Source organism: Apaloderma vittatum, unplaced genomic scaffold (assembly GCF_000703405.1).
Source record: "Apaloderma vittatum isolate BGI_N311 unplaced genomic scaffold, ASM70340v1 scaffold19184, whole genome shotgun sequence".
Classification (NCBI taxonomy): Eukaryota; Metazoa; Chordata; class Aves; order Trogoniformes; family Trogonidae; genus Apaloderma; species Apaloderma vittatum.
The window spans coordinates 19290-31829 of record NW_009713443.1 but is presented as its reverse complement, the minus strand read 5'-3'; the positions used below and the strand labels follow the sequence as shown (position 1 = coordinate 31829).

Below are 12540 nucleotides of genomic sequence, written 5' to 3'. Positions count from 1 at the left end.
TGGTGACGGGCATCCAGCTCAGCCCCCACAACCACATGCAGGTCTGGGGGGCAGGAGGGGCCGAGGGGGGCTGGAGTTCGGACTTGGAAGCGTTGTTGAGCTCATGTGCTTCCAGAAATCTGCCCGGAAGGATATATGTAAGATCTGTTTTCGTAGAACCAGAGAGGGGTTTGGGTTGGAAGGGACCTTAAAGATCACCTCGTTCTAGTGGGGGATGTCCCTGCCCAGGGCAGGTGGTTGGAACTAGATCATCTTTAAGGTCCCTTCCAACCCTGATGGTTCTATGATTCTAATTCTGTGATTCAACCCCCCTGCCATGGGCAGGGACACCTCCCAGCAGACCAGGTTGCCCAAAGCCTCATCCAGCCTGGCCTTCCACAAAGGAGAAGGTGAAACACCTTTGTGGATTACATTGGTTGAATGGAAGGATAGCGCTGCTGCTCCTGCTCTGGCTCTCTGTGACTACATACAGAAAAGAAGCATTTGCCCAGGTGGACTGTATCTGCATCATATTTATGCAAAATCTGGTGCAAATGGTAATAGATGGTAACATAACAGATACCTGCCATGCTCTGTTAGTTTCAGATGTTTAATCATAAATACCTGTTGTTTCCCCAGCACTTCGTGAAAATGTGTATTTCAGACTAGAACTGCTCTGTGTCCTGTCTTTTTTATGATTCAGCCACTCAGAATCACAGTTCTGTTGAGCAATCCTTCAGCTTTTAAGCTTTTTATGTAAAAGGTGGCTTTGTTATATCACTTATGTATTTTATTTTATTTTTTCTCAGCTCTATTCCTCCTCTCTTGATGGCAGCATTAAGCTGTGGGACTTCATGGATGGGATTCCCATTAAAGTATGTTGAGTTATTCCTGTTGAGCACGTGTCAAAATTACTCTTGATCCATTGATAGTAGAATAAGGATTTCTAGAAATGGGCACAAATCAATTGAAGATTTGTTGTTCTGCCATGAACAGCCTGAAAACCACCTGTTTATGGCAGTAATAGAATGTGGCAATTGATGTGCATCGCACTGCAGGAGTTTTTTGTGATGCAGAATCTTAGAGGGGAGGGGAAGGATGAGATGTCCTGTTTTTACATTTGTGTTAGGCTTTGATAGAATCACAAAAGTCTTACTTGTCTTAGAACTGAGAATTTTAATGAATACATCAAGGTTTTTTTAAAGCACACATGACTTCCTTGTTGTAACAGCTTAGCATTATTCACCGTTGAAAACCACGCGCCCAAGTGTAATAACTGTTGAACTGACCTCCTTGTTTTCCTTCCAGACGTTCACTGTGGGAGCCAGACTTCTGGCACTGTACGCGCTTGCTAGGTGTGAGGACTTGGTGTTCGTTGTAATCCCAAAGAGCGGTGAAAGAGGTACGGTACAATTAGCGTCACTCTTGTCATCCAAATCAGCCTGCGCCTAAGCCGCTGCCTGGTCAGTGAATGGTATGCTGCAAGAACTCATGTGTTAATTTTTTAAATATTTCTTAAATCCTATGACAGGTGCCTGCAGCCCTGCGTTTTGTACCTTTTCTCTGTTTTCATTCTGAGACATCTAGTTTTTTTAACGCTTGTCTAGAAGAGTGCCTGTCTTCACATACTGCATCTATCTGACGTTGTAGGTTAAATAGATCTTACCATGATACAGGGTGTGCTACGGTGCTTGAGCCTACCCTTCCACCCTAAGCAGTATTAACATAAATACACTTGTCCTATTTAACAGCATGCCTAGATATCTTTTTCCTAGAATTTTGTTTTAAATAAATATACTTACAGCTTGATCTTACTATATTGCTACAAATGTCACTTTAGAGCAAGAGCAAATATTACCCAGCTTTGCTTGGTTGCTGCTTACCGGCAGGTTGGTGTGCGCTACCTAGTCTTGAATCATCAGTATTATTCCTAGAATCAAACTACCCAAAACTATTATTTGAAACTTACCGAAACGTCAGAAGGGACCAACAGGATAGTTTTAAGGGGAAGGGGTGTCCTTAAATTTATTCATAAAAGCCTTTAGGTAACAGGTTTTTCTTTGGTCAGATACGTTCCAGCTGGCCTCCGTTAAGCTGCCCAAAGCGGCAGGCCAAGACGTGGAAGCCAAGGAAGTGTCGGTGGTTTTGAACGGTGTGGATGCATCGCCAAAGTGTATTGCATTTGGAAGAGAAGTATATTCACCTTTTGTTTGGTTTTTTTTGTCTTCTGTTGGGTTTTGGTTGGTTTGGTTCATATGCTGTTTGTGCTTTTATACAAGCACAGAGGCACTGAGTCAGAACTGAAGTTAAATGAATCTAAGTGAGACCTATGCTGTCTTTTATAAAAAAATTACTTAACATCAGCTTCTATGCAATCTCCAATTTTAAGTACTTTTCAGTGAAACTTTTAGGTTTTTTCTTTCGTATAGAGGAACATAATCTGTAAGTCCTAAATTGTTGTTTTACTCTTAACAGGGTGAATATGTGGCATCAGTGAAGGACCTTGCTCTCCAAGTTTATTTTTTTAAACAGAAACAGGTGAACAGGTAAGAATGAAAGTTTCAGGTATGGATTCAGTCAGATGTCTGTTAACTGGTGATGTGTGCACAGGGTGAGAGAGAGAAAGAAACACCTTTCAGCTCAGTTGAAGGCGAAGAACTAATGAAATAAAGAGAAAAACAAGTCTGTCACTGGTTTTTTTGGAGTGCATGTAACTACAGCAACGTGGCAATGTTTAATTTTGCTAGTTACAATTACTTCTATGTGCTTTAGCTGCTCCTTTTGAAGTTTTCTTTTACAAAAACCCCAACCCACTCATATAATTACAATTACTTTCTTAATTCTTGAAGGTTTTTCGTAAGTGCAACGAAGACAAAAAGTGGAAACAACCGCTTCACGTGCGTAGCGTGCCATCCTACGGAGGATTGCATTGCAACTGGCCACGCTGATGGGAAGATTCGCCTCTGGTACGCCCCCTTTGATTGGACTGTGCACCCCGCAAACCAATGTGACCTTTGAAATTAAGTGAAACCTGAGCAAAGCAGTCTGGTTTGTCCTTAGCGTTGCCATTTTCCCAAGTCGTAATGAGCAGAGAATGGTGAGCCCTGTACAGCTGCAGCACTGGCATTGACTTCAGGGTACAGCTTCAGTTTATTGTCAAACGGGAAAATACTCCTGTTAAGTTACGCTCTACGAATCTGAACCATCTTTGAAAAAGGTAATGCAGGAGCAGCTGAAATAACTGAGTCCTAGGGAGTGCATGCTTGTGGAATTGCGTGGTCAAGAACACCATGCTTGCCAAGTCGCTTTGCAGCGCTGAGTTGCTGGGTACGTCTAAGGTGTGTGGGGTACACCAGGAATCAGAGATTCATTAAGGTTGGAAAAGACCTCTAAGATCATCAGTTCCAACCATCAGCCCAATGCTACCATGACCGCTAAACCGTGTCCTGAAGTGCGACATTTACACATCTTCTAAATACCTCCAGGGATGGTGACTGCACCATTTCCCTGGGCAGCCTGTGCCAGTGCCTCGCCACTCTTTCAGTAACAAAATGTTTCCTAATATCCAATATAAATCTCCCCTGGTGCAACTTGAGTCCACTTCCTCTCATCCTAAGGCGCCAAAAACCTGCTAGCGTGGTTCCTTCCCTCCTTTTCCCTTGGGTGTACAAGAAACTCGAGTCAGGAAGTTAGAGGAGAGGATGGTATACCTGATTCAGTGCAATATGGCCTTTGATTTGCTCTGTTGTTGAGGTCATGGTGAAAGAATTGTTCTATTTCTCCACATGTAGGAGGAATTTCTACCACAAGAAAGAGTACACGTTTTCCACACTGCACTGGCATCATGATACTGTCATGGATCTAGCTTTTTCTATGGAGGGTGAGTAAAAAACAACAAAAAAATCCACTTTCCCACCTATTTCCTCTATCCCCAGAAAAACACAAGAAAACAACAAACACACCAAAAAAACTCTCAAGGAGTTGCAGCAGAGAGAGAAAAATCAATAGAAGCTCAAGCTTGTCCACTTACCAAGAAATTAATTTCTGGAATTCTAAATATGTTCAGGAAGGATCTGAAATAATAATGGATGTCGTTGTTATTTCTTGATTGGCATTCGTAATGTCAAATATCTACCTTCTGTGGTGGAATGTAAAATCTAACCACTCTTCTTATTTCTTCCCCCTCCCCTCACTACCCCCAACTCCGTCAGCAACGCTGATGATTTCTTGCCAAGAGTCTTACTTGCATCCAAATAAAACAAGCCAGTCTTGTGCAACCTCGAACTTAGTGGCAAAAGTGCAGTTAATTTTCATCTTAATTGTGTGATCTGAACTATTCTCCTTAGGGTATTTCTTACTGCAAAGTACTCCTGATACAAAGAGAACAATTCAGTTATATTCTAACACAAATAATCAGCTGATTCAGAAAGTAACGGGATTGACTACTCCTAAAGCACTGTTTAAACTTTACTGTAGGCACAAGTTCATTATTCTTAATCCAAGTTTCTGGAGCAACTGAACATATGGTAACAAAAAAAATCTATGTGTGTTGTCCAGGCTTGGTATGAGGAATATTTGTTTTGTATGTGACAGTTTAAGAAAGGTTTTTGAGAAACCTGTGTTCGTTTGTCTCTGTAAATGCGCGTGCTGGTGATATTTTTATTTGAAGCAAACCCCTGTAACTGCATTTTTATTCCTGGGAAAGGAACCAGGTTGCTGAGTGGCGGAGTTGAATCTGTTCTGGTTCAGTGGCACAGCGGATCAGACTGTCAGAGGGATTTCCTTCCTCGTTTGGGATCTGCTATTGAGTACATCTCCATGTCGTCTGACGGTGCGCTCTCTTGCACCTTGCATACAGACAACAGTAAGCCAAAACGTATTTTACATATTGCTTATTGCAAAGTGGAATGCAAATCTCTACGAGCTTTATTTTGTTAATTTAAGATGAATGAATTAGATGCTACGTAACAGTTCAGCATTGATCTGAAAGAACAGATGCTTGAAGTGACCTGCTTTTCCTTTCAGGAATTACAATAATCAACAGCAATCTAAGATTTTCCAGAAGTATTCAAGGGCTAATCAAAAGTAAGTGCAAAAAAGTTTTATCTTTCGCTTAGAGGGCAGAATGTGTCACTTCCCGTCTTGGGTCGTTTGTCACCTGCTTTTTGTTACCAGGTACAGCTGTCAAGACCGGTCTAGTGGTTGATCCTAGAACCAAGGCTTTGGTCTTGAACGGAGAGCCCGGCCACCTGCAGTTCTACTGTCTCCAAAGTGACCAGCAGCTCTTCAGTGTAAGTTGGGTGGCCTTGAACTAAAAGTGTAACTTAGCCAAGAAATTTATGCTTCTGAATTTATTTGAAGACTTGCAAACAGGAAGAAAGCCAGCAGCTATACAGCAAGACTCAATTCCAATCTGAGCTAGTTTTAGCTTTATCACAGACTTCTTTTACTTCTTAAACGTGGCTTTATGTTGGTAATTGAATAAATACTTCAAAACGCTGTGCTGCTCCTGTTAAATGTCAAAAAATTGTAGGTAAAATTACTCCAATTTCTTCTTTCTTAAATCTAGTGTAATTGTGGAATGTACATGCCCTAATTCTGCTTTTCCTCACCATTATTTTTTTAATGCCACAGCCCAGTGAATTCTGATCAGTGCTTTCAAAACATCCTTTCTCCCTGGTTTTATGAACAATATCTCTTAAATCAGCACTTGAATTTTGAAATTTTGGCCCTCTTGTTTTGCAGTTGGATATCGTGCAACGACAGTACATTCATCAGGCAGGTTTAAAGCAAGCTGACCTGGTAAAAATTGCCTTTAGCGCAGAAGGCAAGTGGTTAGCAACCGTAGAAGAGAGAGAAGACACAACTGACCCCGAGTTACAGTTGAAGTTGTGGTTCTACGATGAAGAAACACAAAGGTAACAATAATAGAGCTGGCCTTCCAGGCGTGTCAAAAATCTAAATTATCATGTAAATACCTACACAGAGATTTTCCAGATCAACTAATAAAATTCTAGAGAAGAACCTAGGGAGAGTTTACCATGCATGCTACACACGTCTGAAACAATGCATGGAGTTAAAGTAAATACAAGTAAATAATAACTTATTTAAATAAATAATTGCTCTGAAACTAATTTACATATATTAATCAGGCAGGCTATTTTAGCCACAAGACTTAAATTCACATATGTATTTGGTATGAGAAGTCGTGGCCTTGACAGAATGGCTCAAGAGCTTGTCCAGTTTTCCTGCCTCTGTCTCATTAATTGATTAATTGATAAGTCCCTCTAGGGTACAAAAGATCATGGCTTTATTGTGGACTTTTTGTCTTTGGCTAACATATACATCTCGTTCATACACCTTTCTTGATTTTCTTATTAACAAAAAACCCCATATTTTGACTCTAAATTGTTCTGTTCTTGAAGAAGAAACAAAGATAAATAAAGCTGATCTGTGTAGTAGCTGTGTGACCCAAATTTTATGTGTGCTGGAAAGACTGCCCAGAGTTTAAGCTGAATATTGGGGAGGGATAATCCTTCCTCAGTGCTGGGCTACAGTCTCTCTTGTTGTATGGAGGTGATGAGCAAAATCCACTCTGTAAGTGTGATACCGTTTAGCTGTGAAGTTAGAAGTTCCATTGATTCCTCTTCTCCCAGCTGCCCTCCTGTATCATCTGAAAGCGAAGCCTTCCCCAGGTTCCAGATGAAATGGCAAGCTTCTCTTTTCTTTCCTTGATAGCTTTAAGCTGAATACTAGAATAAATATGCCCCACGAAGACCACATAACAGACATGTGCTTTCGTGACACGGATGAATTGGAAGATGACTCTCTGATCCTGGTAACAGCTGGCAGAGACTGTGTGTTTAAAGTCTGGATGATGGTAGAAGACACCGATCCGGAAGGCAAGTAGGGTCAAAACGTGTAACTTGCTCTTACTTGCCACCTTGGAACATGCTATAGAAACTCTGACCCGAAACACTTCCCACTTCTTAATTTCCTTTTTGTTGCTACAGTGCCAGGCACACTGCTAGTTGGGTGTCTTAGTTTGTCGTGTTCCCAAATAGGCGTTGCAGTGGTCTTGATGAACTGCTTGCAGTTTAGTAACGTCTTTGTCTTTTCCTGGGCAGGTGAGAACATGTTCAAAAGTACTTTTGAACTATTAAAGTTTCCAGCTGGCAAACCTGCTTTGCCAAATTCATTTTCTTGGCCCAAGCTGGTTGCGCCTCAACAGCGGCTGTTCATGAGAAGAAAAACAAAAGCTTGTATTCTTTTACTAGGATTTATGCAAATATTTACTCAATAGCAACTCGCTCAATGGTATCTAAGAGGGGGTTTTTTGCTGTTGTTTTTAAGTGACTCTAAGCCTAGATTATAGCTTACCTTAATGATGCAAGTACTTTAATCTTCAGTACAGTGTGGGCTGGGTCTGTTTCCTTCAACAATATAATTTTGTGTCTGCTGACTGGCCTCATCTAGGGGGTTTTTGTATGTTTTTTATTTATTTCCTTGTTTTGTAAGTGACCAGAGCTGTGTTTCTGGCATGTGTCACCTCAGTATAGGAGAGATCTCGAGGTGCTGGAGCGAGTGCAGAGGAGGGCAACAAAGCTGGTGAAGGGCCTGGAGAACAGACCTTGTGAGGAGCGATTGAGGGAGCTGGGTCTGTTCAGTCTGACAAAGAGGAGGCTGAAGGGGAACCTCATCATGTTCTACAGTTTCTTGAAAGGACATTGTAGAGAGGTTGGTGTGGTCTCTTCTCACACGTAATTAGGGACAGAACCAGGGGGAATGGTTTCAAGTTGCAACAGGGCAAGTTTAGGCTGGACATTAGGAAGAAATTCTTCATGGAAAGAGTGGTCAGACCCTGGAACAGACTGCCTGGGGAGGGCGTTGAGTCACCATCCCTGGATGTGTTCAAGTGTCGTTTAGATGTGGTGTTGGGTGATGTGGTTTAGGGGTGACCTTGTAGTGTAGGGTCAATGGTTGGACTTGATGATCCCAAGGGTCTTTTCCAACCTGAATTGTTCTAGGATTCTATGATTCTATGTAAAAGTACTGACTTCTGCGGTGTATATGCCCAGCAGGGGCAGGGTAGGAAAGCTCAGGTAGAAAGAGTCAATACGCGGCAGCTTCTGTGCAGCCAGTATTAGGAAACTAATGAGTTTCTAAGTACAATACACTGGCCTGGTTTTCTTTGCAGCAGATCTCTCACGGTGCCTCTAGATGGTGCCATCCAGTTTAGAGTAGTGAATTGCTTCTGGCTATTTTTTACAGGCAGGTCTTTTAATCATCAACTTGTAGCCATTATATAAAGGATATCTTAGCATAGGGTGAACTGATTTTCCTTTCTTTCCTCATCCTACTCATCTGTTTCAAAAGTGCTGTACAAATTGATTTGTACTGGGATATGTAACGTTGTGTGGTAAGTACATCAATTGATTCTGTTTATTTGAAGGTAATTACCCACAGTGGGGAAGGTATCTCAGCTGAAGGCCCTGGCAGGTTAACCAACCCAGGGAGCTGCCCCCATGGGTCACGCAGACTTGACGTAAACAAATCATGAGCTTTGTTGGACACACATGCAACCTGTGTTCAGATCTTTAGTAATGCTCATGTTCTTGCTACCCTCTTAAAGGAGCAGTATGTTCAGACCACTAAATGTCGAATCTACTTAGGCTTTTTTTTTTTCTTCTTTTATCTAACATCTGCCTACTGGAGAGCACAGGTAATGTAGTTGGCAAAGTAAACGTGACTGTCATACCGTGGCAGTCTTGGGATTCACTGTTCGAATGTGAAGTGGAAAACCTGCTAGGTGGATTGTTTGGGTTTTTTTACTAAAACCAGAATTATCTTGTTCTGAAACAAAACTGTCTTGCCCTTGAGCCTATTTTACAGCCCCAATACTTCACGTCTTTCTTCTCGTATAGACTGGAATTAACTACCTTGCTTATTCCATGCAGCACAGCAAAGCGTGAGCTGGAGCTGTGACTTTGTTGGCAGCTACCACAACTACCCAGCCAGGAACTGCTGCTTCTCAGAAGATGGCTCTTTGCTTGCTGTGGGCTTTGAAGAAACTGTAACTGTGTGGGATTCCGTTACTTGGGATCTTAAGTGTACGTTTTGCCATCCACCTGGAAAAATAAGGTATGTTTTTCCTGTGGGTCTTTTTATGTCTGTCTTGAACTCTCAGAACAGAAAGAGTCAATTCATAATAGTCCAAGACCTTGTATATGTTCATGTAAACATTGAATTTAACATTCTTAAATGCATATATAGAAAAGAAGCCGAAATGGCTTTTAGGTAGTCAGAAACTTACTGTTACAAATAATGAGACGGAGTTTTGCAGTTTCATCTTCTTCCTTGGTTATGGCTCCTGCACCTGCCAGGCTCAAATATGTATCACTGGGCACACAGCAGCCCTTCTCTTTTTCCCCCTTTAATCTAGGGATGAATCAAAGCCCTGAAGAAATACAAGAAGTTTGTTCTTTATTCCCATACGCATATATGCAAACAGAAATCATATCAGAAAAATGTAAAGGCATTATTATTTGTATTATAAAATACATATCCCGCTCCTTTCTAACCTCTTTTGGGAAAATCCACGTTTGCGTGGCAGGCTATCCCAGCGTGCTCCATTGTGATAAAAGATACCGTTCTGTTGTGTAAGGGGAATGGGGAATGGCATAGGTTGATGGTAGAGATAAAAGATAGGGACTCAAAGAATACGACAGCCTTGACATTGAGCTGTCTGGACTGTGCAAATACATGGCAGTTTCTGATCTGGGCAAAGTATAATTTTTCTAAGCTTGAAAAAAATAGGGCAGTAGGTGACCTTATCTACTCAATCTCTGTGCCAGATGTCTGTATCTAAACAATTGCTGAAAATGGGAGATGCTACAAACGTGCTGTAGTACCCTCTTCCAGCACAAAGGTTTTTGAGAAGCAAGTTTGAGAAGCAGTTAAAAAGTCATGACCACAGTCATGTATTTCATGTACCCGCTTGGGGAGATGCCCAAAGCTGAAAGCAAAACGTTACCTGATCACAGTGTTTTAAAGACTGACATAAAGAGTCATAGAAAGATACAGAGGTTTTTCGCTTCCATGCTTTTGGGTGTATGTTTGTAAGCTTTTCTTTTGTGTAATCAAGTCTGGTTTGCTTATACTGCTCCTCTAAGATTAATTAGAAATTGAGAAACACAGTCCTGAAACTGGTGTGCCGGAAAATCAAAGGATGGAGAAAACTTCTCTGAACAGCTTGGTGTAGTGGCAGGCTTCTCCCAGGCCAGCTGCTCCTTTTGTAGCCTCTACTATATGCCATATTAAAAGCAAATAAATTACTCTAGGACTATCTTAAATTATTTCATTAATTTCATAGCTTCACAGGGCTGTGTTCTAATACAGAAATTCTATCCCTTCTGTCCCTAGCTTTATTGAAGACGTCCTATAGCATTAGAAATTAAAAGGCTGTTCCATTATTCTCAAACAAAAGGCTGAGGAATTAAAATAAGGGAAACCAAATCACTCACTTCCTTGAATTGGAGCAGCCTATAAAAGAACATTTTTACCACTCTCTAGTGCTTAGGGCAATTCTTTAAATACAAAATTTATTTACCAGTCCCAATGTGAACACTTTTTATTCCTTATATTTTGTAACTTAAGAACTTAAAATCACTCCCTGAAATCAGAATGCTGTAGGGACATGTAATCCATACTTCTGTATCTCCCAGCCCTTTCTGGCTGTTGTGTGAAGTTTCACGCTACTTGAGGTGAAAGCAACAAGCAAACTTCTGATTTAAATATCAGAACTAAGTCTTGACTGAATGTTTTTGTGTCTTGTGAATCACTACTATATAGAGAAAGAAAGTTGAAATCTGAAGGTCACTAACTTGTGTTGACTTTTTACTTCTGTAGGAACATCTGCTTTGGGAGACTAACATGTTCCAAGTACCTTATTGGTGCCACTGACGATGGCTTTCTGTGTTGCTGGAACCTGCTCAGTTGTGCATGTAAGATCAGCTTAAAACATGCGCTAGAGTGGTAACATTTAACACTTGAATTCACTGTGACAACTTAGCTTGATTCCAGATTGACCCACTACAAAATGGCCTGTAAAAATGTAATAATTTTCATACTTCAGTCAAGATAGTATATCCAGTCCAGCATGCATGTGCTTTGCGTGCGTGTGCGTAGTAAATTCTGGGTGAGATGACTGGGAACACGCTGCTAGCTAGCATTCCCTACCTTTGTGTAGATGTTGCACGCCTCTTCCAGAGGTGAAGGCCCCGTGTGCCATTCCCGTTGGAGTTGTTGGGCGAAGCAGCGGGCCAGACCTGCCGGCCGCCTCTTCACGCCTGGCTCTTGCTGTGTTTGCTTTTCAGTGGAATGGAGCGCCCACCTCAACGTCTTAGTCCTGCAACCTGATCCCCTGTCAGAACATATTGCGGCTGTCTCGTGGCTCTCCAAAGAGTCCAGCTGTAAGTACAAAGGCTTCTTTGACAAGTAAGAGTCACTGGAATTTAAAACTGTCAAAGCACGATTTCTAAAAGGGGTTCTCTTAAAATTCAGCCTCGCGAAAGACAGACTTGAGTGAAAAACTATCTGACAGCAGCAGTCAAAGCAAGCACATTGGCTCCCCATCTTTTCTTGCAGCAGTCGGATTCTGGTACAAGGTGTTGCACAGGTTTAACCATGCTCTCCGGGTGAGGGACTTTAATGTTCCAGACCCTCTCCTGTAAAGGCAAAACTGTGGTTGAGCCATACAGCTACATTTCAGAGCTTTGACTCTAAATTGCGATTACTCTTCCTAGAACTACTGTTCTACAGAGACGTTCCTTTCCACGTACGTTCTCTGGCTTGGAATACTGTGAAAGGTACTTCTGTGATGCAGTAAGGTTATCTAATTAAAATTGCTGCAAACGAGTGCTTAAAGGCAATTCTGTCTAGCCCGTACTGGCTGTGATAACAGGGCTTTGACAGCTATCCCAGCAAGTAATGATTTCATGATGTAAAGAGAAGACAATCTTGCCTTTGCAGTGTTTGTGTTTAAACCAAACGAGCCACGGCCAATCTATATCCAGAGGAACCTTTGTAAAGAAAAGATCCAGCTCGCTGCCTTCGTTCCGAGAGATGAACCCGAAATGATTGGCTCAGAAAAATACCTTTGGCTGAGGAGATCCCAACTGTTTTTTCTTACGGATACGCAAGTAAGAACCCACAGACTGGCAGGTGGTTCCTGGTGAAGAAGTGTTGTCCTGCACGTGGGACGATACAAATTCGGAGTTGTTGAGTGTAAGAATTGACTAGTGTGATTTCAAGGCAGCCCAAGCCATGCTTGGTTCTTTATTAAAAGCTTTCAGCTGCCTAAACAGCTGAAGTTCAAAATTAATTATTTACTGGTTTTCTACTAGATAATTTGGGGAATGTTGCCTGTGCTGTTTAACTTAACCACCAAGGAGCTGTATTATTGCTAATTATCCAAACATATAATAAATTTTCCCTGTAATTCATGGGTGGGTGTGGGGGTTTTTTGTTTGTTTTTTAAAAAAAGTCTACCTAGAGCTTCTA

General features: G+C 41.6%; 1 protein-coding gene across 1 annotated transcript in view; it reads left to right on the top strand.

Moving 5' to 3' along the window:
- Positions 1 to 5: 5 nt before the first annotated feature.
- WDR75 (WD repeat domain 75) overlaps positions 6 to 12540 on the top strand; it is a gene marked incomplete at its 5' end in the record, with an annotated part of 16017 nt that continues 3482 nt past the window's right edge. The window contains 16 exons of the mRNA XM_009868399.1: positions 6 to 41; positions 789 to 854; positions 1288 to 1381; positions 2048 to 2172; positions 2455 to 2525; positions 2829 to 2945; positions 3771 to 3859; positions 4685 to 4843; positions 5005 to 5064; positions 5155 to 5270; positions 5725 to 5897; positions 6718 to 6881; positions 8937 to 9120; positions 10888 to 10982; positions 11355 to 11450; positions 12010 to 12179. Coding sequence (XP_009866701.1) covers positions 6 to 41; positions 789 to 854; positions 1288 to 1381; positions 2048 to 2172; positions 2455 to 2525; positions 2829 to 2945; positions 3771 to 3859; positions 4685 to 4843; positions 5005 to 5064; positions 5155 to 5270; positions 5725 to 5897; positions 6718 to 6881; positions 8937 to 9120; positions 10888 to 10982; positions 11355 to 11450; positions 12010 to 12179 — 1815 coding nt within the window. The remainder of the gene's footprint in view (positions 42 to 788; positions 855 to 1287; positions 1382 to 2047; positions 2173 to 2454; positions 2526 to 2828; positions 2946 to 3770; positions 3860 to 4684; positions 4844 to 5004; positions 5065 to 5154; positions 5271 to 5724; positions 5898 to 6717; positions 6882 to 8936; positions 9121 to 10887; positions 10983 to 11354; positions 11451 to 12009; positions 12180 to 12540) is intronic.